The following is a 26,004-nucleotide window of genomic DNA, read 5'->3' as shown; positions in this document are numbered from 1 at the left end:
TAACAGGGAGATGGCATGTTAATATTGAAAATTCTGTGATGTGTCCATGCTCGTAGTAAAAGTTCTCCACGTCTATGATTTGCCCTCATTCATTCCAGTTCAGGAAAGCCCTTGTGTATGTGCTTAAGCTCTGCCGAAGTCAATGGGATTTCAGCACAAGCTTAAAGTTAAGAATCTATTGAGAGCTTTCCTGAATAGGGATCTGTGCTTATTGCACTTGGTTCAATCAACCCATGAGATTTTGGTTTCTGAGTTTTTCAGCACAAGAATAGAAAGGGTATGCTTTGTGCATTAAGATCAGTTCTTTCTAGTATTTCTAGTGTATGAAAATGTTTGGAGAGTGGTACAGAACAATTCATTCTGAAGAGACATCATTGTATATTGTACATATGCACACATACATGTCTACACTCAGAAAAATTTTGCTCAATATTGAAGAAATATTCACCTTTGTTTGGATCAATGCTGTGGTTGACTATTTCTGTAGCACAGTGTCCAGAATAACTGAATTATCCATGAAAGGTATACTGTCCATGTGAATGGCACACAGTCATTATGGCAAGTGAGCGCTATTCCGCACCCAGTGAAGTCCTTGTTGAGTGTACTGAACTAAATGCTCCATACTGCTGTGCAAGGTGATAGGTCCCATCAATGCATCCAAGTCGTTAAAAAAATCTACAGGGAAAAAAAGATTCAGCATCAGAAGAGTGAAGCTGTATTTGCTACTTGTCACCCTTTAATAGATTTTATTCTCTTGCAAATTGAGTCAAGCTGAACATTTCATGGGAATGAAAGTTTAGTGCTGGCGAGATTAATTTTAAAGCCCTGTGGTTCATGATGTTACAGGCTGATGCACAACAATTTTCTTTTTAAAGAACAAAACAGTGAGTTCTTCGGCTTTGCTTTTCATTAATTTCCATTGAGTCTTGATAAAGCAAACATATGCTGGGCGAGATTTATTTTGAGATTAAGGACAACTAAATCAAAAAGTCTACACACAAGTGCCTCTCTATACATATGCTAGATATCTGAGCTACTGTAACAGACAAATAGAGGCCTGTAAAACATGGTCATCCCAGCCTAAAGAGTAATTTGGCTAACTAGCCACTAAGGACTACATTCAGTTGCCTGCTTAGAGGCATGTAGTGCCCATCTGAGATGCCCTCAGGCAGTTGAGACATACAGCCTGGACTGGCAGATCTAACACAGGACGTACAGGAGACTTCTGGAGTGGCAGTATAGGAAAGGATACCTCAAGTGGCATTTGGCAGCTATGGTTAGGCAACTGAGTTTTATCCCTGTGTCCCCTTCAGGGTGAACTGAACAGCACTCTGAGCTCTGCTGCTTGTATTGAACAAAGCTCCATCAACTGTAATGGGAGATTGCCCCCCCCAACTCATATATACACACCTACACTTAGGTGTCCTCATTTTGATTTGAATCCTGCCCATGTCCATGCCTTAAATACATAAATTAGCCTGAAAACCAAGGAATACTTTATCATCAAGTCAAATGCCGAGGCACTTGCTCATGGGAATGAGTTCAGCTGAGAGAAGTTTGCTTTGAAGAGGGAGCAAGGCACCTCATTCCCATCTGTGTCTGCTCAGATGGGGGGAGGGCTAGGGGCTGTTCATTCCTTCTGCAGAAAGGAAGTGCGTTCCTGCTTTTTGACATGGTCTGGCTAAATGCATCCCATCCAGCTTCACGACTTTGGGGGGCAGGAAGCTGCCTTGCCTCCCACAAACCTTTCTCTCCAGGATGACGTAGATGGCAGTGAATGCTACCCACAGCTATGTCCGTGACCTGTCTGTCACCAGTCCTGACCAGCCAAATAAAGAAAAAAATTAGACTCTTCTGAGCAAGACAGCTATCAAAATTGCCTTTTTGGGCCGTTTTGGAACAGACTAGGAGCAAACTGAAGAAAAAAATCACCTCTGCAGTCCTACTTTGCAGACAGGATTCCTATCAAAATAGTTATTTTCCTGATCAAAATCATGTGACGGTCTTCTAGAACAGTCCATTGCCTTGACTCACTCACCTCTGTTTTCCTTGGCCAGGTTGTCAGCCATCTCCCAGTAGTCATAGCTGTGCAGGATGCTGTTGGTGATGCTGACGTGGTTGGCGGCCATCTGATGAATGCGCTGCGGGATGCTGATGATAGGAGATGGGGAAGGGGCCCCTGTGCTCCCCTGGGATCCTACAGAGCTGACTGGAGAAGGGCTAGGGGACATGGGTGATGGAGTTCCTGTGCTCCTGGAAAAAGATGTTAATAGAGTTACTTTAAAGGTGTTGGCATTAAAAACATGAGAGTATCAGAACACACTGCAGGTAAGAAAATATAATTTCTGACTGTCAATCTGATGTAAGTTTCTGTGTGACTTACTTTCCACTGGCACCCCAAGGAGAAGGGTTCTGGGCAGCTTTTGATGAATTCTGTAAAGGAAAAAATAATTCACAATGCATATAATTTATATAAGACTATGAAATGAAGAACATTAAGCAGCATAAAAGTAAAGAAATATAAAGAAAAAATTGTGCAGATAGAAGTATTCAAGTCTCATGATGCAATAAACCCACTCAGCCTAGTTTGGTGTTGTGATGAAGCAGTGGTACAGCACAGGCTCAAATCACAGTCTATTAAACACCCTGGGATGGGGGCTGATTAGGAAAACATGTTAGCTGAAACTGAAACTTTTCACAGAAATCCTGGGAGTTCAGAAGAAAGTGCTGCCAGGACTCTTTGTGAGGTTTAGGCTGGAATTTCTTGTGATAGAGAAAACCAGAAGTATCTTCTCCCACTCTCCTGCCCCCAAAGACAAATGTCATTCCCCTAGGACCTGCGAGACTGTGCAGGTCTGCTCAGCCTGGCTGACCACAGGGATGTGAATCTGAGGCTCCCTCAGCTCAGGAGGGTGTTTTAACCACCAGGCTCAAGAATCTCTCTCACGATTGCTCCTCTTGGAGCTGTTCCCCTTGGTCTGAATATGGCAGCAGCCACAGGGTCAGAGAGTCTGCCCTTGTAGACTGGTGATTCTTCTAGCTGAAGGGTTCCCCAGAAGCCCCCAGAAGGGGACATTAGATCATTTAGTGTGATCTCTGGTATACCTGCAGTCATTAAGACTCTCACTGGTATACTGTGCTTAGGCTAAAGAATTTAATTGCTTGAGGAGAGACTACCTTGTACAAGCACTACGTTTACAGAGCAGGAGAAATTCAGGTGTCCACAATAATGGAAACTGAATAGCTGAAATGATTCTAGTAGTTAATCTGCAAGAGCTGGTGGGAATTTACTGGCAGATTCCTGCCCATTTGACCTGTGGAAAAACTCCTCCCCTCTCCCAAATGCAGTGACTGATTTAATCCTGGGCCTGTGAGAAAGAAGGATGTAAAAAACAGAGTCTAAGAAACAAAACTTTTCTAGTCCATCCCATCCGCAGCCTCATATTCAGCAATGGCCAGTCTCTGATTCTTCAGAGGAAAGTGACCTCCTCGCACTCTCACCTGAAACCATACATGCAGATAATTGTGTGCTGGAGAACAACCCTCCCTTCCTGACAACCACGGGAGACCAAGTGAAGTCCTGCAGCTCGAGATCTGTTTATGGATATGTTTAAATGCAAGGCTGCAGGTGTTGCAAGCTGCAGGAGTTACAAGCGTTAACAGCAGTACAAAAACTCTTGGTCTCCCATGCCTTAGGAAGGAAAAATGATAAAGGGGCTTCAGAGCTTCATGGATTTCAAGGCCAGGAGTAATCCCCCAGGACACTCATTCTGCAATTTCCCTTTTCCACCAATCATGGAACTTTTACCAGAAGCTAAATTACTTTTAAAATTTATTTTATTTTATTCTTTTTAAGAAGGATAGCTAGTTATATAGAAACCCTAAGACACTATTTATCCTCCTTGTTCTCCTGTGTCCTGTTCTAATGTTTAGCAGGCCTCACCATTAGAAAAACAGATTCTGTTTTAGGGTTTAAAGATTGAATTTTCTTAAGTGCTAGCTTTTGGATTTTGTTGGTCCAATGCCAGCAAAACTGCATGTCGCCTGGTATTATCAACTCTGTTTCCGTATACATACGGAAGGGCTAAGGTGTGAAAGGAAAAAAAAAGAAAAGTTCTCATTTACCATCCTAAATAGAACCAACCTAGGAATCCTCGGCATTTGCTGCTCTTACAGAATTATTTCTTTTTTTTTTCTTTTCTTTTCTGATCTGTCTTAGAACTACTGGCCTTCATCTTTCTAGTGTAATGGAAACTGAGTACATGTTATTTACTTACAGAGTTGGAGGCAGGAAAATATGGAAATCGAAGTGGAGTCAAGGATACTTCCACTGTAAATGTAACCAGCCTCTGCCTTACCGTACAACTTCCCACACCTTTTTTCTCATGTTTTAGGTATATTGCTCCAGCTTCCTCTCAGTTCTGCACCAGAAAGGTGGGGGTAAGGATTCTAAAGAGTGTAATGTTGTAAGGGACCATCTCTTATCCCACTTTGCTTACTGCTACCCATTCTCCTGGTTTCTTTATGCTCTCAAATGTGTCTGGCCCCTGAATATCTGTGGCTTCTTTTTAAGTCTCTGCTGCATTAATTTTTTTTATAATGGAAATAAAATACTTAAAAGGAGATTTAAATAATCATTTTTTCTTTTCTAAAAGAAAAGTGTATCTAATTTTCCCTGCAGATGTGTGTGACAAGGTTTAAAATCTTTCTTTGATTGATAATATATGTGGAAGTTCTTAATGCAGTCAGCATTTCACGTCACTTGGTTTTGAAAGCTTTTAGATACCAAATATGAAATGAGTGGAGAATTGGCTTGTTTTCCACTGAAAATTATAGCAAATGGATTTTTTTTCCATTTTTACTTTCAAAGGTGAGAATACTTTCTAATGTGAAACTACGCTATCATTATATCAGCAGGAGCTCTGCAAAAAAACCAAGCTCATCTTGGCTATAGCAGAGTGTAAGTCCATTTTATGTTTGCTGTGAAACAGTTTCTGTCTGCTAGTAGGAGACATTTTACATGGTTGAGAGCCTGACCATCCTGTTCTTAATGCAGGTATTCTCTGAACTGGTAAAGAAAAATAAAGTACTGTAATAGGCACATATTTCTTTCCCCTGAAATCAAGTCATTGTTAGAGAAACATAACGTGTTGAATTATATATTGCTAAATTTTTAGAAGCAATTACAGTGACTTCAATTTCAGTTTGACAATAACGGATCTGTCAATTTCCTTCACTGTCTTCATGTGTTCAGAATCTGGTCATGAGCATTCGTGCTTGTATTTGAATTTTTTTTATTAACAAAATGTCAAAGGATGGATGTTTTTCATTTCAAGGCACCTCCCTTTGCAAAAAAAACCCAACAGAAGAGCCCTGTGTTCAAAGACAAATGGCTGTTCAGATCCCCCAAAAGAGTTTGTCTTAAAGCTTGTACTTTGTAAAGCTTGTACATATGTACTTGTATGTACATACTATTTTTTTAATTAGAAAGATAAAGGCTAGTTTTGTGTTTGGAGATGAAATGCTGGATGGACTGACTGCTAGGTGAGCTCCACCTGAAAGGTTTTGTTCCTGAGATACTTTCCAGAGAAAGGTTGCCTGTCAAATAAAATATATTAAAATACGTTGAATGACTTCCTGTCTTATTCAAAATAACCAGGGTTTGGACCTGGCAGAGAGTGGAAAACAGAAGCAGTAGCAGGCAAAGCAAAGCAGGCAGGGGAAGCCAGCAGTGCTGTGTCAAGTACATGGCAGGCGGTTTGGTTGCCCTCCGACGCTTTCGTACTACTCCCACTGAAGTCAGCGTGGGATGTTTGCCAGTCCCTTGGGTAAGAACATGTCCCACTGTGCTGTCCTACCTATTGATGCTCCTAAGTGGAAGCCCTGCAGCTGAGGACTGATCTAGATCAAAGTCTTCAACTCACAGGTAGTCTAGTGGGAAGTGTGATCCTGGAGGGGATTCTTAGAGCAAAATCTGCAAAACCTATTCGCAACAGAGCTGCATAGCACTAGACAATCGACCAAGAATAATCTGAAAATACCTGTTTGTTAGTACAATAAATTTCTCATCCTTCATGAAGGGACACGGTGTGTATTTCGCAAAGAGGGGCTCTCATGAAGACAGAACTGACTCAACTCTAGAACTGACTAGAGATCAAGTGTTGCCATGGGAGTCTATGGTAAAACTCTACTGACTTCACAGAGGAAGAACTAAGCCCAGCACAGCTACTGTTTTAGTGAGATGCTGTATTTCCTATAATGACACACTGATTTAAAAACATGTCATAAAGAATGCACCTTGAAATACTCAATAAGTGCTTTCGAATACTTGACTGCATGGTCTCTCTTGAGTCGGAACATCCTCCAGTACAGAAGGGCCAGGCAGCGGTAACTAGAACAAAAGGGAGAGCAGAAGGTAAAGCGTGCCCCCTGAACAGAAATCCCAATTAATTAGCTTAAATTCTCAAACTAACACAGAGTGAAAGGCTGACAGCACCTTGCTTACGGTTTTTATCACCATTTGTTTACAGTACTTCACACTTTGCGATGGATTCATGAGCAAGACTAGGTATTACAGCCAGGACAGGTCACGCTGACAAATGCTACCAAGGAGATACTAAACAAACCATACCACAGAAGGGTTTGCAGGGTTGGGTTCCCAGGCCTTGACTCTGACTCGAAGTCTGCACACTTGACCAATGGCCTCTCTTGTGAAAAGGTCATTAGAGGCCTGGAACCCAACATATGCATTTTTTTGGTATTTCTTTTTGTAAATGCAAAGGCAGCCTTTTGGGGTATCTTATCCTGAGCTGTTATTACAACAGCCTGGAGCCTGTATAATGAACTAGAGTTATAATGGGTGTATTTTGTGTACACCCAGTGGTCTCTTCCAGCAGCTGGAGGTAGCTGGGAAACAGGGAAACCTCGGACCTGCCCAGATTTCACTGGCCAAGCTCCTTTGTGGGAAACCAGAACGGAGATTGTGTTGGAGCCCGGAGGCTATTCCTAGCCCACCTGCCCGATTTGTTCCCCAGAAGGAACCAGCAGTGGGCTGAAAAACTCAATCTACTGTACTAGAACTGTCTGCCCTCGTGTTCCTCGTTAGTCTGCAGAATGCCATACACCTTTAATGCTATGTAATTAAATGAGAGTAATAGCTATTAACTACAATTATACATCACAATAACTGATAATTAGCATTCAGGACACATAAACTCTTTTCTTCGCTATTGGCTTTAGGTGCACTGGTCTATTTTCCGAATCAAGACTCACCACCACCTTTTCCCAGCAAGCTTTTTGATCGGCAAGTGTGGGATTGCCCCTCGGTAACACAGCTTTTGAAGCAAAAATCTGGTGTGTTTTTCCTTTGGCAGCAGAGGCCTTATTTTTAAAAGCGGTATTTAGTCTCGGAGCCAAGCCGAAGCGCCAGAAGGTGGCTTGAGTTTGGAAGAGCAGAGCGCTCCCCATCTCCCCGCGCCCAGGAGCTGCCCAAACCTCAGCAAACCCCTCGAATTAGCAAATGGCTCTTGGAAAAAAATCCCAGCCAGGGTTCCTCAGCCCGTTTGCCTCCTGTCCTGAAAGCAGGAGGTGAATTTCTGCCTTTGGCCGCTGGAGGACAGTCTCTCCTTAGGAGAAGCGGAGCCGGGTGCGCCGGCTGCCTGGCAGCTTGCCCGGCGGGCGCTGGGAGCAGCCCGGGGATGCGGTGGCCTCGCAGCCACCATAACTCTCACTCTGTCACCTTCACAGGTACAGCACATATGCAAATGGTGTCAGCTCATCTGCTGGCTGGCAGACGGTGAGTTAAGATCGCTATTCATCGCCCAGAGAAGGCACCGTCTGCTTTCCCTCGCGCTGACCTTTCTGCTGAAGCAGATGCAGCGGCTCCGTGAATTTGGATGTGGTTCCGCGCACACCGAAGCGCTCCGGCAGTTCTGAGCAACCCTTCGTAATATGGCTTTATTTTTTGGTAACCGTTCTTTAGTCGTTTTCCCACCTAAGCGTTTTTAAAGCAATTGCCATGAACGCGTTCTGTGCTCCTCCCCATGGCACAGCAAACCAGTGACAAAGAAAGGGCATTTTAAAAAAAAAATTGCGTCTCTGAATATTTTGTTCTCTTTTATACAAATGCTTAATTAGGGCTCCTTATTTATGGAGGCTAAAGATGCATTTAATTTGAATTTTTAACAGATGGTTAATAGATGTTAAAAACACACTTGCTGATTGTAAATGTCCACTTACTGAGAATCAGTAACCATGTAATAGGTATTTTATGTATTAACTACATAGATATTAAATTAAAATTTGATTTTAATAGCATTTTAGTATTTTACTAGCAATCAGCAACCATCCTATAGAATCTAAGGTGCATGCTTATATACCTAGAAATCTCAATTTAGAAGGTAATCCAAGAGGCTTAATTATCACCATCACTGTATCTCCCTTCATATAATGTAAATATAATTTATGATTATTGAGCCTAAAATGTCAGCCACAAAAGAAATTACCGAGCTATTGGTACAAAAGTACATCACTCATAAAAACAACAAACCATCAGGCATTTAAAAATTAATTACGCTGACGTACCATAGCTGACCTGTCACAGTCAATAAGTATGAATTGTTTATTTACAGAGACAGAATGCAGACCTGGTACAGTGATACAAGGGCTGGACCTTTCCAGAGCAGAAAGTATTCTCTTAATTTCAATAGACAACATAATCCTATCTGGCTGCGTCCAGCATCTGATTTTCAAGAACTGGCTCACTGCAGAAAAGAAGCCTTTTGAGGAAATCTTGATCTACTAACCATAATGCTGCCAGCTGTTTGTCTTCTGGCGTGGCGTTGGGGCCTGAGTGGGTTTTTAGTCTCACTGCATACCTTAAGCAAAAGGAAAAAAGCCAATGTGAGTTAACTGAGACAGCTTTATATTACTGATCAGAGAGCTAAGCTCACCGATGTCATTTGATCTGCCTCCTTATACATATTTGCTGAAGTTACCAGACATACATGTGCTTTTTCTGGTTGTGTTTCAGAGCTATTTTGCCATTAGCAGTTCCTCCCTGCACTCTTTAAACAGCAGTAACTCCCTTGAACATCAATCAGTCCAGAGGGGAGCCTAGGTGGCGAGGTGATGCTGTCCTACCAAAATAACCTCTGCTGCTGTGGAGACCCAGTTACACAGAGTTCATGCAGAAAGGTTTTCACAGTGTTTGAAGGCAGACAGCCTGCCTTGAAGCTGGTGCTGCCCTCACCCTGCCAGTTCTGAGTGTGTCTACCCAGATTTGCTCCTCCAAGCAGAGCACAGCAGAGGGGGAACATGTGGCTTAGAGCTATTTTTGCTTATATGACATTACATTCAAATTCTATAAATATTAAACATCCACAGAGGTAGCACTGCTGTTTCCAGAGCGTATGTGCTGTGCAATCACAAATTAGTTTCTGGAAATCTCAGCTTCCAGCTGAATACCTGAACAATGGACAAGGTTAGGACAACACACAGCACTTCTGGGCTCACTTCCAGAAAAATACCTGTTCCCCATAATTAGCTGCTTGTGTTTATTCTTATCTTTGCTTTCAAACTTTAATCCTGATATCTGTGCAAAGATTCGGTATGAACATTTTGTTTCAACAGGCATACCTAGCAAACCACTTATTTTTCTGAGCTGTAGCAAGTGACATCAACAGCAATTCACACTACAACACAACCACAGCTACACACATTATTGAAAGCTATGGATCTGCAACCAAAATTCATTTCCAGAGTTAGGACCATATATTTACTATCATGAGAAAAGACAGGGCAGACAAAGAAAGAGCTTTCTGCCTTTTGAAAAAAGGAAGGGAAGAATTGCAGAGATGGGATGTACTACTCTCTTACTGAAAAAAAATATTTGATTTTGTTTAATAACCTTCCAGTTAGAAAGCTGGCCTCAACCCACTGAAATGCATGAGAAGACAGCCCTAAGTGGAATAAAATGCCAATGGAATTGTTAACATGCGAGAAAATCTTCACATCAACACTAAGTCCAAAAGAATGTAATTGTTCTAGAAGCTTTGCTTCATTATGAATACGATTAAAAATTAAAACGTTTTACTTCCTATGAACTTAGTCCTGATGAGAGCTGTGTGGTTGACTGTCCTGAGGAATGATGCCATGGTCACTGACAGTGCAGCTTTCTCTGCTGGTGTGGCTGGGCTTGCTCTCTTGCGGAGAGAGTCACTCAGCTGCTGGGATGATTTTGACCTTTGTTTTCTCTACCGACACTGTCAATAATGTTAACTATTAGTACTAACTATAACGGAGAAAAGGACTGAAGAGACAGACTTTCTTCATAAGGACTGCAGGTGGGACTGAGTTCTAGACTGTCCTGTTTGGAGAGCCATGAAGGTGACTAAATGTAGGGGTAGCTTTAGTGTGAGCTGGCCTGCTTTTGGGACTCCACTGGCTACAGCAGGAGCATACACACCAAATGGACCTTCACTGTCCATTTGTCTATCGCTGTTCACATCTTCTTTCAGGTAACCTTTAAACTGCAGTCTTAAACATGTTGTGACATTTTGCAAACTACCACTCCATGAGAATGTTTTGGTATTATGTATTATTATTTTTCTCTTTTGAGTAGCACGAGACTTACATCATGAAACTCTTGCAAGTAATTTGCAACTCAAGTAATAGGAAAAGCTTTGGGGTTTGGGTTTTTTTGCATTCTGCACAGTTTCCTGATTTAATTTCATAGAAATCACAGATAATACATACACATTACATATGACTGACCAGGCACTTGGGAGGACCTCACTTCTCCCCTTTTACTCTATCTATGGAATTATGTGATAATGTAGATGAGCATGTTTGCACAAACAGAGTAACCCCTGAGGTCATCTCCTCCCTTCCTACCTGATGAGTTCAACTGTTTCTGAATACATTGTATAAGGGGATTTAGATTCCATTGGGCCTTGTTCCATTGCATTTCCACACTCAATAAACGATAGTGCTGCTTCTGCATAATTCAGTGCCTTTCCAAACTTTTCCACCTAAAGGGAAAAAATAAGGACACAGAGAAATAGTGTAATCATCAAGATATGGTTACATTTGATGGGATTTTCTCAACATGAATTGTAAACTTGACACAAGTTGGTATATCTTCAGATTCACAATTTTTCCTACGAGAAAGCTAAAACCCATCAAACCCTGTGAATCAGTAAAAATCGTAAGATACAGAAAGTAGAGCTGAAAAAGGCTACGAGATGTTATTTGGTCCACACTCTTGTGTCCAAAGAGGGATCAACTCTGCCTAGGACATTCCTGACAGATGTTTGTCAAAGCTCTTCCAGTGCTGGAAATTCCACAAACTCATGAGGCCTTTTTTTCCAGCTTTCATTAAAAAGGGTTTCACACATCTTTGCAAATGTAGTTTTTCATCACTCAACAAAGAAAGATAATGATTATCTTGAACTAAGAGAATGAGAATTAAATACTTTGACTACTAACTCTTATTCAAAGGCTCATCTCTGTTCTCATGTCTTCTTTATCCCTACCATTTTCAGCACTGCTTGACCACACTCTCCTCTTGTCAGGAATTTGCTTTCTATATCCTCCTCCTCTTTCAGGGACTGCTCTGCTCCCTCAGCTTCTTCTGCCACGCTCCTTCTTTGCCCCATTTCTTCTCCTATTTTCAGTACTTCTTTGACTCTGTGTGTGTGTGTATTTCTGTACTTACATGGATATACATGCATATATGTCCTCAATGACGGTGTATATGCAAACATGCACATATTGTCCATATGTGTACACTTACATACCACTTATCTGCTCTCAGAATTTCATTTTTGATGTGGATAGAGATGAATCATACTAATACCTCTCTGTCCTGACTTCTCTTTCCTTCAGTCAGAACTCCTGCGGTACATAAAGCCCATTAATGGACTGGATGCATTTGGTTGAAATCTGATGCACACAGTGAAAGGTTAATGGACCTTATACTTTTCCAAGGGATAAAGATTTTAAATAGTAACTTTGGAATGGCACACTGGCTTCAATCTATTTTAGGTTCTTATATGACTCCCATTGCGATCATACCGGAGAACTTCACAAACTTTTTATTATATTTCTCTCCCCGACGCTCTTGTGCGGGTGGAAGTGCTATTATCCCAATTTCACAGATGGGGGACTAAGGAGCAGAGAGACTTAGAGTAATTTTCAGGCTGCTCACTCTAAGTGCCTATGTTAGGTATTGCGGTGCCAAAGTAGGAGGTATCGAGCCTAGCAAGGTGATTCAAGGCACTTTGGCAATATGGCAATTCCTCCAGGATCCCTACACAGTCAAGGAGGGAGAGGAAGTACCTGCAAAGGGCGATTCACAAGGTGTAAGCGAGGTGCTGGTCCACTGTGTAGGGAAGCTGAATGTGAAGGATATTTCAATCACCCAGTACTGATGGGAGGCTATTTAAACTCTGCCTAAGTGACTTTCAGGCAGGAAACTTGTGGCAGAGCATAGAATAATGCTTGCACCTCCTGTTTCTGGGAGTCTACCATAAAAACATTTCTCTTCAGGCTAAGAATTTCCTTTGCATATTAAGTAATCTTTTCCATTCTGTTTAAAGCAACACACTAAAATGCACCATTTGTACTTCTCCACAACATTTTCTGATTTAAGACTCACTTTAGAGTAACATGGAACTGAATAAACCATGGAAATTTGCGCTAATGAACTCAGGTAGAGTGTCAAACTCGGTGTTAGTGTCCTAAATTAAGGGCCTGTTTCTGCTTCCTTGGCCTTTTTACGTTCTGCACAGCTGAGAAAAAGAGGTGAAGAAACAGAGGCTCTGAGCTACCTTTCTTCTTTCCTGCTGCTGTGACAACAAAGTGTCTGTCTGACAGAGCAAGGCAGGACTGCAGCTACTCCCACCTGCAAGATAGCCATATTAATGCAAGGTCCCACCCCATCTATTGTGTCTCCCATCCCAGAGCCCTAATGTTTTTAAGGCTGTGCTAGCTTATTCATAGTGCTGGACAAACGTAGCCTTGGAGAAAGCTGAGAGACAGCTAAGCGGAGCTCTCCTGGAGCGCTGCGTACTTCATTGCACCCATTCGTTTGGAAAGACAAGCGTCTCTTCAGTGCTCCATATAACCTCAGATTCTCCTTTTTGTTACTGGCTACATTTTTAGACAGGTCAAAGCCAGGGCCAAGAATCTGTTTGTTGCAACAGTCCTTTGTGTGCAAGGTGTTCCTCTAGGGTTACAGATTCCTTGTGAGCTTCTGATTATGTTAGGAAATGTCTGCCATGAAACCAGGATTCTTTTGGCACCAAAGAGCCAAAGCTCTTTAAAAAAAGTACAAATACCTCAGCCACCAGACCAAATTTGGGGATACAATTATAGGACCTAGCCAGCTAGTTAAACTGAGAAGATAGGTATGTGGATCCCTTACACAGCCTCCATTACTATAGTTACTAATTAAAGCAAAGGAATAAATGGAAAGTTTTATTTATCCAGGCCTTTATCTCAGTAAGTCATTATTTGTTAAGTCATAGTTTATTGGGCTATGAACATTTGATTATATAAACATTTCTTAATTTAACAAGCCTAGCCATCCTTATAATAGATTTTATAATTACCCCAGCAATACTGCACTGATGAAGAAACTGCATTACAAAAATAATTTGGAGCAACATAACTGGAAAGAAAATGTTCTCACCATTGCATCTGCTTTATGCTTCTTCCGTTTAGCTTCCTGCATAAAGTAATCTGCATTGCGTGGCCTACCAGGGGAAAATAAGAAGACATTTTATTATTTTCTGAAGTGCAGAATATTTTAAAGTTATTTTTCCCTTATTTTAAACCTGATTTGCAAACATTTTTTATGAAGAAAATACACTTATCATGTAACCATGCATCTTCTATTTCCAAATTGCTGCCTGTGGAGACAATAGCATTTATGGCTGTTCTCATTCTTTAGAAGTCAGTGATTCAAAGCAAAAAAAAGCTAATAAAATGCGTTTTTATGGATTATATAAACTGCTTCCCAAATTAGTGCAGTTTTGATCTGCAAAATGGATACAAGTGTTAAGCGGAACACGTTATTCCGTCCTCTCCTCTCCCTGGTGCTTGCTTACCTCTTTTTCTACACTTCTCTGTACATTGTCATTTGCCTTGGCTTCTCACTCCTCTCAAAACAAGTGTGTGTTTAATCTCTCCACTTTGAAAACACACGTCGAACCTGCTTGCCTCCACAACTACCATCTCCCTCCCCTTCTCCCTCTTATCTGTAAGCATGCTGAGAGTGCTGTTTACTTTTGCTGCCTGGAGTTCATCACCGACTCGGTGCTGGGCCGCCTGCTGCAATTCCACTGGCGTTGCTCGTGCCAATTGCTCCATTGATTTCTCCTCAAACAGATCTCAGAGATTCCATCCCTTCCTTAACCTACCTGACCTACTGACTGCAGGGCACAAATTCAACTGCTGTCTCTGTGCTCAAATTCACAAGTCCGTTTCTGATCCAGACTTATCCACTTCCATTCAAACTGAAAGCACAAACTGATGTCTCCTTGGCAATGTCTGGTCACCACTTCAGTGAGCTCCTCATGGCTGAAGCAAATTTCTTCTCCTCCTCCCACAAGCTCTCCCTATTGCACCTTTCTCAGTCACTGTGGAGAATAGCCATTTGCCATGTCATTCCAGGCCACAACCTTGCATCTTCAGTTGTTGCCTCTCATAGAAGTCTTCACATTTCCTGACCCTGCAGATTCTTCCAGTCTCATATATGTGGGAGATGGCCACCTTCTTTCTCTACTCAGCTAAAACATGTCCTGGTTCTTCTCAGCTTATACTGTGGTTACTGCCATATCCTCGTCTCTCTCAGAGAAGGAAGTTTTGCCTTGCAAAATAGTTTTCTTAGTATTGGTTAGAATGTCATCCCTTTGCCCCCATCTAATGAAAATGAGATATTCCTGAGTAGTCAGAGTATGAATTCTGATGTTTTTACCATTCATGCTTTTAAGTGCTTGGTGTTGTAAATGATATAGTATTATTGCCACTCAGCACTCTGTTGTAGGTTAACCCCAGTAGTCAGCTCAGCCCCACACAGCCAGTCACTCACTTCCCTCCAGTGGGATAGGGGAGAGAATCGGAAGAGTAAAAGTGAGAAAACTTGTGTGTTGAGATAAAGACAGACTAATAGGTAAAGCAAAGCAGAATAAGGAATTCATTCACTGCTTCCCATCGACAGGCAGGTGTTTAGCCATCTCCCAGAAAGTAGGGCTTCATCGCGCTTAATGGTGACTTGGGCAGACAAACACCATCACTCCAAATGTCCTCCCTTTCTCCTTCTTCCCCCAGCTTTTATTGCAGAGCACGACGTCATACGGTATGGGGCATACATTTGGTCAGTTGGGGTCAGCTGTCCCAGCTGTGTCCCCTCCCAACTTCTTGTGCACCCCCAGCCTACTCGCTGGTGGGGTGGTGTGAGAAGTAGAAAAGGCCTTGAGGCTGTGCGAGCACTGCTCAGCAACAGCTAAAACATCCCTGTGTTATCAATATTGTTTTGGTCACAGATCCAAAACACAGCACCATAAGAGCTACTATGAAGAAAATTAACTCTATCCCAGTCCAAACCAGTACGCAATCCTGACTAGTTTTTTTTTAAATTGGGATTTCTCATCACATTTATTTAAAAAAATGTTTTGTGTCAGTCAGAGAAGATACAGATCTACAAACTGAAGTCAGTGGGATGGATGAGTAAAAAATTCTTGCTCACAGCAGTAAGAACATGCTCAGATCCATACCTGAGATCAGTGGGAGCAAGAAGATCTTGGCAGAAGAGGACAACCATATATACTTCCTTGAGACCATAAGGCTATTTGGCAGTGCGTTTACTTAGTCTGTTTCCGTCTACTTATGTGCACACAGTTTCAAGGACATTTAATTGCATCACGGAAGGTTAGTCAACCTTATTTTGAATAGAAGGGAGGCTAAATAACACTAGATGGAAATAAAATTCAAAGTCTGGCTAATTTTGAATGACCTCTGCCCTAAAAATCTTGTTGATATGAAGAAAAACAGTTCCTTTGCTCCAACTTCCTTTAAAATATTATTCTCCGTCAGAGTGGAATTTCTCCCCAGCTTACTCTACCCAGTAGGTCAGAAAGGGGACTAAAGACAGGTTTGTGTCCCCTTAATCTATCTCATAACCTACGGCAGCTGCAAATACTTCCTGTGCCCAGCAAGATGCTAACATTATCTTAATAATATGAACCATCTGGATTTGGTCGTGGTCAATTATGAAATATTAGACATTGAAACCATGTTAGCTTGATATAGAAAAATAACTATGTTTTCAGAACCATTGAAAGAATTCTTAAAAAAATGTTAAGTCCTGCCTCTCTTCGTCTTGTGCAATGACCTAGGTAAGATGGTTTACTATGAAGTGCCAAAAAGCAAAGCAAAGCAGAGCAAATCACCAAAACAGTGGTCCCATCTCTCTGAAATGATCAAAGTGATGAACCTTTACATGATCCTTTCAAACTCAGGTCATTACAATATGTCCTTTGCAACATTCCCTCCCATATATCACCCAGCACTATATGTCTAATTTGCTTGTTTGAAGCATGGTAAGAGGGTGTAAAAACAAAGTGAGATAACACAATGTAATTATGGTCTACTTATAAATAAGTTAATTGTAAAATGGTTTTCAACTTGTAGCAGGATTTATTTTCCCGAGTTATGATTAGCAATGATGGTATTAGCAAGAGGCATGCACATTACTGAACCAAGAAGCCTGCTTTGGGAGCCCTGCTATGGGGTGGTTAACCATAATGCAATGGGCAAAAACTGAAGTAATTGGTTTGTACTAAGTCCAATTGTTTTTTGGGAAGCCTAATATAAAAAAGAAACCATTAAAAGGCCATTTTAAAGCAAAGCATATATATTCTCAATTTGAATGTTTGGGTATTTCCACAGGAAAAATATAAGATTGATTTACAAATCAGGGGATGCTTAACAGAAATTAAGATTCATTGGGAAAAAAAGGATAGGGTATAGTTTCTTCTGGTTTCTTAAACAGAGCTTGTTCAATAGTGTTAATAAACACGCCAAGTCAAATTCTGATCTCTTTATGCCATCTATGAAATACTATTCTTCAATTTATCAGTACATGTTAATAAACTTCCTATTCAGATTATTAATGTGCATGTTGAGTGAAAATGGAAAGCTGAAATGTCCTATATATTTAATGTATGTTTATGTACATTGCATACATTTCTTACATAATTTTAATAACAAAATGAGAATAAGGATGTGCTTGGATTTAATTATTTTCTGATTTTTTAATGAGAAAGAAAGGTTTCAAATTCAGTTTTGTTTAGGTTCCCACTGCACACGAACATCATTTGTCTTTTTAAATCCAGTATACTAGTTAAAATTATATGTCATGAAGTAAAAAAACCAGAAAAAAACCCCTTTTCTATAGGCTCCTTGAACATAACAGGTTACCTCAGCTCATGGACATATGAAGACACATGAGAAAGCTGATGCATGAATTAATTGCTCAGGATAGCTCTTTTGCATACTGTACTTTTCGTATCTATGAAGTTCACAAAAGATTGTTAATCATATTCTGATTTTGCAGATCCTTAAGTTATAGTGACTGAGAACCCTTATCTGTTACAAACATGAAGGTTCATCCAAATTTCCTCTGCAGCTTGGCCTGTTTAGTTACATTGGTGATAATCTCAAACTGGAGAACTTGCAGGTAATCTCATTGGATGCTGATTTCAGATACTATATGTTATTGATGAGAGGCATCTCGAGGAGAAGCAAATCTGTTCTCCCACTGACAAGATTCAGAAAGATCTGTGGCTAAACCCCTTTTCAGGTCTTTGGTCTAAGGTTTGCAATCCCTCTGCAGATCACAGCCTTGCTACAGCCTGAGAAGCCAGAGAACAGAGAAAATTTCTACAGGATTAAAATGGTACCAGACTACTGGTTGAACTGGAGTGGATGTGAGTAGCAGAAGAAGCACTGGAGTCTCTTTGTTAGGCTTACTGGTCATGAATGTAAACTGAAGTCCCATGGAAAGTTATTCAGTGACTTCTGGTTTTCAGACAATTGACTCAGATTCTCCTCTTAAGTTATTTACAACTGTATCTATCTATTGGTGTCAGCACTGTCTCTCCAGATTTACAAACAGAATTCAGGCCTCTTGAAAAAAAAAAAAAATTTAAAAAGAAGTCTGACTTGAAATTAACAGGTACAAACAAGTGTTTTATCTCTATTAATAATCTTGACTGCACAAGAAAGTCTTTTGTTTCTGAATATCTGATCGTTGGTACTTTTAGAAATATAGTCCTCTTCAACAAAGCCAAAAAGGAGTTCTAATACACTGCTCTAATGCATCTCATATATCTCTCTGAAAGGCAAGAGAAAGAGCGTAAAGCATCAGTGCCAACTAAGTCAGGCCGCTGGTGAATTCTTTCTGAGATCAAGTGTCATTATGTGAAACTGGCTGCTCTCGAGGAGAATTTACCCTACTATGTTGATTGGGGAAAGCAATCAAGTACCGCTGGAACCATTTCAACGCATTCTCAGTCAACACTACCCAGTCACCTAGGCAGTGCAACAGAATCCAGCCTTTTACAGAATAACCCCCCCATGGCTAGATCTGATAGTACAAACAAGGCCAGGCTTCCTTTTCAGCAGCGGCATTCAAACCATTTATGACTTTGACAAGGGCAGCTTCAGTAGCATGGCTGTGGCTGAATCCAGGATGAAATTTATCAAACAATCCGCTACTGTCCAGAATTTCTCTCACTCGCCTTGCCACCACTTTCTCTGGGAGCTTGTCGAAAACCAGCAGGAAAGACAGCATTGCCATTGCTTGTTATGTTGCGTGGGATCCCAGCGTGAGGTGAGACGCCTGCGGGCATCGTAATTACTCCCCTTCCAGAAGCAGCCTTTCAGAATTTCCAGGCTGTTGAGCTCCTAAGAGTGGTGTTACCATCACCCAGGTGAAATGCTTGTGTGTGTATATGTTCCTCTCATCCTATTTAGCTCTATGCCATTACAGCCCATCTCTGCCACCTTTGTCTTTTGCTGCCTTCTCTGAATTTAATTTACTCCAGTTCAGCAGATAATTGCAAAAATGTAAACTCATGCAGTAAAAAAAGGGAAGAGAATCAAACAAAATGAATCAATAAAAGCCTTACTTCGTACAGTAATTTATCAGCATCTACTGCAACATAATCTCCTTGGAACTCAGAGCAACCGCTGGTATTTACAGAGTATGGTGTAGCTTAGACTCCAATATACAATTTTAATTATAACTGCATTCAAAACCACATTTTTCATCTAATTTTTATATTTTATATGAACTAAATACTAAACTATAGCATTTTCTGCTTCATTTACATAATCTACCACTTGTACATTATTTCTTACTGTGGTATGGTGCTTTATGAGGATACATTAAAAAAAACTAATAAAACTTCAATTAAACATCATAAATGTAGCCAAGTGCATATTTTAATACCCTTCAGAGATAATGCTGCTGAAGTGTTATAAAAAAACAAACTAGTGCTTCCTCAGTGTACAACAATTGCATGTAATAAAAGCGGCTTAAATCATAATTCTAAATATAGGACCAGTTTCACAACTTTAGTAATCTAGACCCTAAAAAAGTGGGTGGGCTGGAAAGGAGTAGAACAGCAGAATGAGTGACTTTAAAATTTGATCAAAGCTAGGGGCAAATCAGAAGAAACTGGTGTAGCCAGGGTTAGCCCATGTCCAGTTTTGAAGCTGTGTCAGTAGGCCCTGAACTTTCAGTCCAAGAAGAGAAGAAAATCCTGTAAGAGCAAGAAAACCCTGTAAAGTGAATGGTAGGCATATACAGCCCTGCCTTTTTGCTGTTTCATACTGGGATATGTGTCAGGAGCATGTCTGACATGTTGGGTCACAGATAAGGGTGGTCATCTTGGGGGTAAAGGATAGAGCTGAGCAGGTATTACTATACAAAACAGTGTTCTCCCCTGATGTATCATGGCCTCCTGCCCATTCCACAACTTAAAATAAATGCCGTTTTATGGGACATGGTACTGCTGTGTCTGGGGCACGGCACGCATGGTGGCACACAGGGTGGGGGAGAGCCCGTGGCACTGTACAAGGTGGGTACGCAGTTATGGGAGTCCCATGCTCACTATGGCAAACCCAGCACGTCTAGGAAATTCAGCAGAGGAGCATACAAGTGGAGAGGGCAGAGAGAGTATTTGTGACCCATTTAAATGATGGTGCTATAGGCATTTCAGAAAGACAGGAACAAAGGATCTGATTGGAGGCAGGCCAAATATAAGAAAAATTTACTCAATCACACAACTACACAACTACTCTTGTTGGGCTTAGTATAACAAGGTCAATAGCTTAGATTAGATGAATAGATGAATAGTACAGATACCTAGAGAGGGAGTTACTGTTGCAAAAAATAGCAGACAAATTAAAGCCTGGCACCTAATTTAAATGAAATGAAGAAGGATAAAATAAGTGGGGTTTCCTATTTTGGCAAAAATGCAAAATCCCCCACACTAACCATGTCAATGTAGTGAAATACAAGATACCATGAGAAAGAGTCAAAATCTACTACAAATTCTTGGGCATGACCCAGATTCATGACTTAAAGATATCCATGTGAAATCAATATCTAGACTAAAACATGCAAGGGCAAAGTGTACAAGCAGAGAGAGAGGAATGAAAGAAGTATTAACAATAGGGACTTGAGCTCCTGTATTAAAAGCAGAGGGAGAAAACATTATATCCTTGCAGATAAACTACAGTTGTGTCTCTTTCAATATATGTTAAATAGATCAACTAATTTCAGTTGAAGGTGGGGTGAAAGCCTTTACAGTCAGACCTAGGGAGAGAGGGCAGGACCACAGCAGTCCAGATCTATATTGTTTTAAAATACCATGGAATCACACCCTGAATTCTCAAGAGGCAGCTGAAAACCAAAGGCGGAAAGATCTTTCTGAGAGAGGGACTACCTGGCAGCCAGTCCAATATTCCCAGCTCTGATGAGTGAGAAGCCAAGGTGTGGGTGAAACTGTTGAGTGACAGCACATGTGAAACATGAGTCAGTGAATGGGGTATCTACACTGAAAGGAGTGATCCTGAAACAAAGACTCTGCCCAGGGCTCCTGTCCTGCAATGTCTGTCTAAGAAACTTCAGTAATCACAGGATTTGAAAGAAATCATAACTAGGCACCAGAAGACCAGGAAAGCATCTGATAGAGATTTGGGGAATTCATATTCCTTATGTGCATTAAGTCATCACAACCCCTCTCCAGCTCCATGACTCGTTGTTGGGTCCTAAGATGAACAGGGTACTCCCAGGCTAAAAACGAGTTTGAACAGTCTACCTGTGATTCTCTAGGCTAAAGTGGTTATGATCATTTGCTAGTGTGGTTTGTTATCACTGGAAGATGAAAATATCCTTTATATGTTGAAGGAATGATCAGGAAAGCTCCCAGGCTTCCTTTGGGGATCGCAGCCTTTCCACCCTAGGGCCATTACAGTGAGCCTTCTAGTCCAAAAGGGAAACTTCTGGGTAATTATATTGTGGAAAATGGACTTGAAGCACATTCCTCAAACGTATGTAAAGATATTTTCTTTATTTGCTGCCACAGGGACAGCAAAGCTGACTGAGGAATTAAGCTGCAAATAGAGGCATTAGAATACCTCTTACACACCACACCTGTGAATCCTGGCATTGAGGGTGATGAAAACCCACGCTGCTCTGTGATCCAGCACAAGAAGACAAACCCTAAGTTACACTGGGATGGACTTTTAGCTCTTTGAGGAGAAACCGACATTTGCCACCAAACCTGAGGAAAAGAAACTCTGTCAAGAACCAGAGGTGTGGTAGAACGGTAAACACCATGCGAGGTTAGATGAGACTTTCTCATATTCAGTACGAGACCTAGACTAGTCAAAGAGCTGCAGGGTTTGGAGGGTGCTCATCACCTGCTGTAGGCATCTGCTCATTGCTCACCAGTTGCAGAGGTGAGGAAAGACTGGGAGAGACTGGTGGGAGAGACTGTCTTCTCCTATCTGAGAGACTCAGCTCTGCTGCTGGGACCTGGAGGAGAGTTTGCTGAGCCTGATTAGAAGACCCTTGTCCTGGTCACTGTTATGATTCATTGTGGACTAAAGATATTTTCTAGTCAAGCTGTAAAGTAAGAAAAAAGCACATCAAAATCAATTGATGCAAACAAATCCTTTTTCCTGTGTGGCAAAATTCTCAGAGGCTATTTCAGATCTGAGTCTGTCAATAAAACCATTCCTTGGTTATGTCTGTGGAAGTGAAATAAGCAGGGCAAGGATACCAGCTCTACCGTTTGATCATCCGTGCTGTTTAATTGCTAATACTCTCCCTGGAGTAGTTTTGAGCTCAGTCCCAGACAATGCCTGGGCACAGCTGGGGGACAGCACAGGCCAGGGACTGTTCTCAGGAGGCAGTGAGCGTTCTTTGTTTTGGGGAGTGAAGGCAGTTTAATCACATAAACATAAGCAGTGCTGGACCACTTGCCCATAGTGTCTTTAGTTGTAAGCGCTACTTAGCAACAACTAAAACATCAGAGTGTTATCAACATTATTCTCACACTAAATCCAAAACACAGCACTGTACCAGCTACTAAGAAGAGAGTTAACTCTGTCCCAGCCGAAACCAGGACACATAGGAACAGAGGAGGGGCATGGATGTAGCTTGTAAGTTCAAATGAGGTCCACAGCTCTGGCTTTTCTTTGACGACAGGGAATAGTGGCTATAAAACCTTTACCCCATGAGAATCTCCTGCTAGAGCTGATTAAGCGTCTATTTCCCACCAGACCAAGCTCTCACAAAGTGTCCCTAAAAAGAAAGAGGGTAGGTGGTCTTGCAGAGAACAGACGGCTTAATTATCTAATCATGGGAGGCAGTGTCTGCTGTCTAATAGTCTAATGTTATTTTATCATGGGTAGTGTACCCATGAGAAAATTCAGTCCCACAAGTAAGAAGGGAAGGAGAGGAAGAATGGGATGGTCAGATAAAGTCTTGAAATCCCCCAAAGCCAAGAAACTGGGAGCAGTCCAAAATAAGCATATGAATTTGGGAGGAACTTAGTGTAGCAGATGTTGGTCTATCTGACCAGTGATTTTTTAGATTGCTGATGAGAAGAAAGAGGAGCCAAGCTCTGTTCCTTAACTGTGCTCCTGAGGATGTGCTCAGCACTACAAAAGTCTCACTAAATACTTCAGAAGACCAGGAGTCCTTGAGGCATTTTGAGCAATGCAAAGTGAGATGACTTCCAGATGTTGTATGGGAGTCACAACCCAAGAGCACCTTTTCCTTTCCACTCTGAGGCAGAAGAACAAGGAAGAGGAGACTGAAAATGAGAGACTTGGGGTTCAAGCCAAAACAAAGAGATGTGCCAAGAAGTTATATTTTGAGCTTTTTATGAGCTCTATGCATAACACCTTTACAGGTTGAGTATTTTCTGGGTATATGGTTTACTGGTTGACAAACAAACACAGGAATGCTATTTCACAGCAGGATATGCCCCTTGGACAATGTAAAGCCGGTGGGTGTGTGTAACACCTAAATCCATAAAGGTGGAACAAACAGTCAATAAAACATTAATTAAAAAAAAAAAAAGGCTGAAGAAGATGTATTATCTTGCTCCTGTAAGGCCAGAAGAAAAGGAAAATAAATGTAAGCGAAGAGAAACCACACCCCAAGTTTGAAAGGGTAACCCACAATGCAAGTGAGAAAATAATCCTGAGGAGCATGTTCTGATTTAGCCACAAGGAAAACTGGCAAGCTGGGTACGCTCTGCTCTTTTTTATACCACACATACAGTATTTTGTGGAGGGTGTGGGACTGTGCCCTCGGGCACCCACAGCATGTCTGTGCTTATCACTTCAAGGACAACAGACTTTGTTCCTAAATGCGGTTATTGGGAATTCTATCATTCAGTGAAATTACAGCAGGACTGAATTTGGCTTGAAGCATTATTATGTAGCCTTGAAAACGTTCTCTTCATAGAGTCAGAAATGGCCAAACATCCAGGAAATCTTGTTGAGAATTAATATTGGAAACAGCATTGATGTCACTTATACATGTGGCATGCTGGGTACCTCAAAGCATATTTAGAGCAGGCAGTAAACAATGGCAAACTAGGGGAAGTAGGATTTTGCCTGCCTTTTGAAGACTGTTACCTATATTTGCTTTTATATTGTGATGTATGTGTATACAGCACTCTGCCAAGCAAGATATACTTTTTATTGACCTACTTGTGTTCCATTGCTAGTGACAGCTGTTGTCAATGATCTGGAGAAAATAAATTGAGAATAAAGCACAGACACACTGATTGGTCAGAAAAATTAGTTGTTTTAAATCAAATATAACAGATTTAGTCTCTTAAAAACTATAGAATCTGATTAAAATGAAGACTTTAAAGCCATGGCTGGATTACAGTAATGCAGAACTTCATGGATTACGAGATGAAATACTTCATAGGCATCATTTTGGACAAATGCTGCCATTAGGATTACTACATAATGTTAGACCTACTGTATTGCATTTCTTCAAATCCTCTGCTGTGGTACTACACAAATTTGAAAGACACTGGCTGCCGTGTTTAATTTGATCCTTCTAACATGTGAGTCAAATTTGTTGACATTTAACATTTGCAGCCAGTCTAATCTGCTACATTTCAGTGACTTCTCCGCACAGTAATTTCAGAATCAAGGTCTAGTATAGCTGGTATTCTGGTGGTGTTTCCTAGATACAGGTTGTGGATGACAGTTGTAGTACATGAAAATCTCCCTCCTCTAGTTAACACAACAGGCATTTAACCGTTTCTGGTTTTTAAGGGCAAGTTAAGATATATTTGAGTCTATGTTTTATCTTATTTGGCTTTTTAGATTGCTTTTTTTAATGGGCCACAAATTGCTTGGGGACATTCAACATGGAAGGCACTATACACGAACAGTTTAATTACATCTCTCTCTGAAAAGGTGAAACAGTTTTATTGAAGATGCCTGCCAGAGAAATCATATGTATCACTAATGGAGAAAGCAAGTGATAAAAGCCTCTTAGATGATAGAGATGGTGAAAAAAGCAGTTTTCCTATGACAGTATTCTAGGGGAAAAACAAAACAAACCAGTCCCCCTGTTTTTTGTCAGCATCTTGAGAGAAAATCAGATGAAGATACAATAGTTCTTTTGTAGCTGTTTCTGATGGTGTTTTTTTCTAATCCAAACAGATGAGCACATCCTACAATTTTGACTTTTATCAGGCACACTGATACCTTTCTGCCTTGTATGTACATGTTTAAACGGCAGAAAAATTGAACAGTTGCAAGTAAGTTATAGATTATAAAGTATTTTAAGAGATAAGAAGAGTTAGGTAGTACTTCTAAACAGTTTCAAATTTCCTCAATGGAGATTGTTGAATAAATATACTAGAAGAGTTAAAAACATGGAGGGAGGCGGAGAAGGAGGGAAAATAAGGATATATACACACAGGGGAGAGTTTTGTCCAAAAGGGGCAGAAAAATTGATTACATCTCCTTATGACTGCCATGAATACACACAGAAATTAATCTCACCAGCCTTCTTTTCTTGACATATCAAAAGTAACATCCTTTTGAAGTCTATGGGAATTATTTATACCTTACAGGAGGAAACCTGGATTCTCTTTATGGGAAGCTGCTGTCCCTTTAGTTGTCCCTGAGACCAGCTAGTGTGAACAAACCTTACTATTATTATTATTATTATTATTATTATTATTACTAAGAAATCCCAGTTCTGGTAGAAAGCAGTTCCTGAGGAAACAAGGCTGTTATCCCAGGGTTTCCTTTGGTATAGAAGAGTTAGAGATGTTGTGGGTGAAAGTCTGGGAGTACGAAAGGTGCGTCAAGGTCACGCAGCTTACGGAGCTCCAAGCAGTCTGAGGCATAGCTTGAACAGAACCTCTTCTACACTAG

At 41.0% G+C, this 26,004-nt stretch overlaps 1 protein-coding gene across 1 annotated transcript in view; it reads right to left on the bottom strand.

Annotated features, from left to right (window-relative positions):
* Positions 1 to 553: 553 nt before the first annotated feature.
* AFF3 (ALF transcription elongation factor 3) overlaps positions 554 to 26,004 on the bottom strand; it is a 328,610-nt gene continuing 303,159 nt past the window's right edge. Inside the window, 7 exon segments of the mRNA XM_050912014.1 lie at positions 554 to 675; positions 2,039 to 2,253; positions 2,384 to 2,433; positions 6,298 to 6,391; positions 8,805 to 8,876; positions 10,894 to 11,030; positions 13,694 to 13,757. Of these exon segments, the coding sequence (XP_050767971.1) occupies positions 554 to 675; positions 2,039 to 2,253; positions 2,384 to 2,433; positions 6,298 to 6,391; positions 8,805 to 8,876; positions 10,894 to 11,030; positions 13,694 to 13,757 (754 nt within the window).

Source organism: Gymnogyps californianus, chromosome 1, assembly GCF_018139145.2.
Source record: "Gymnogyps californianus isolate 813 chromosome 1, ASM1813914v2, whole genome shotgun sequence".
Classification (NCBI taxonomy): domain Eukaryota; kingdom Metazoa; phylum Chordata; class Aves; order Accipitriformes; family Cathartidae; genus Gymnogyps; species Gymnogyps californianus.
Note: the sequence above shows the minus strand (reverse complement) of the source record. Positions and strands in the feature narration are given on the sequence as shown.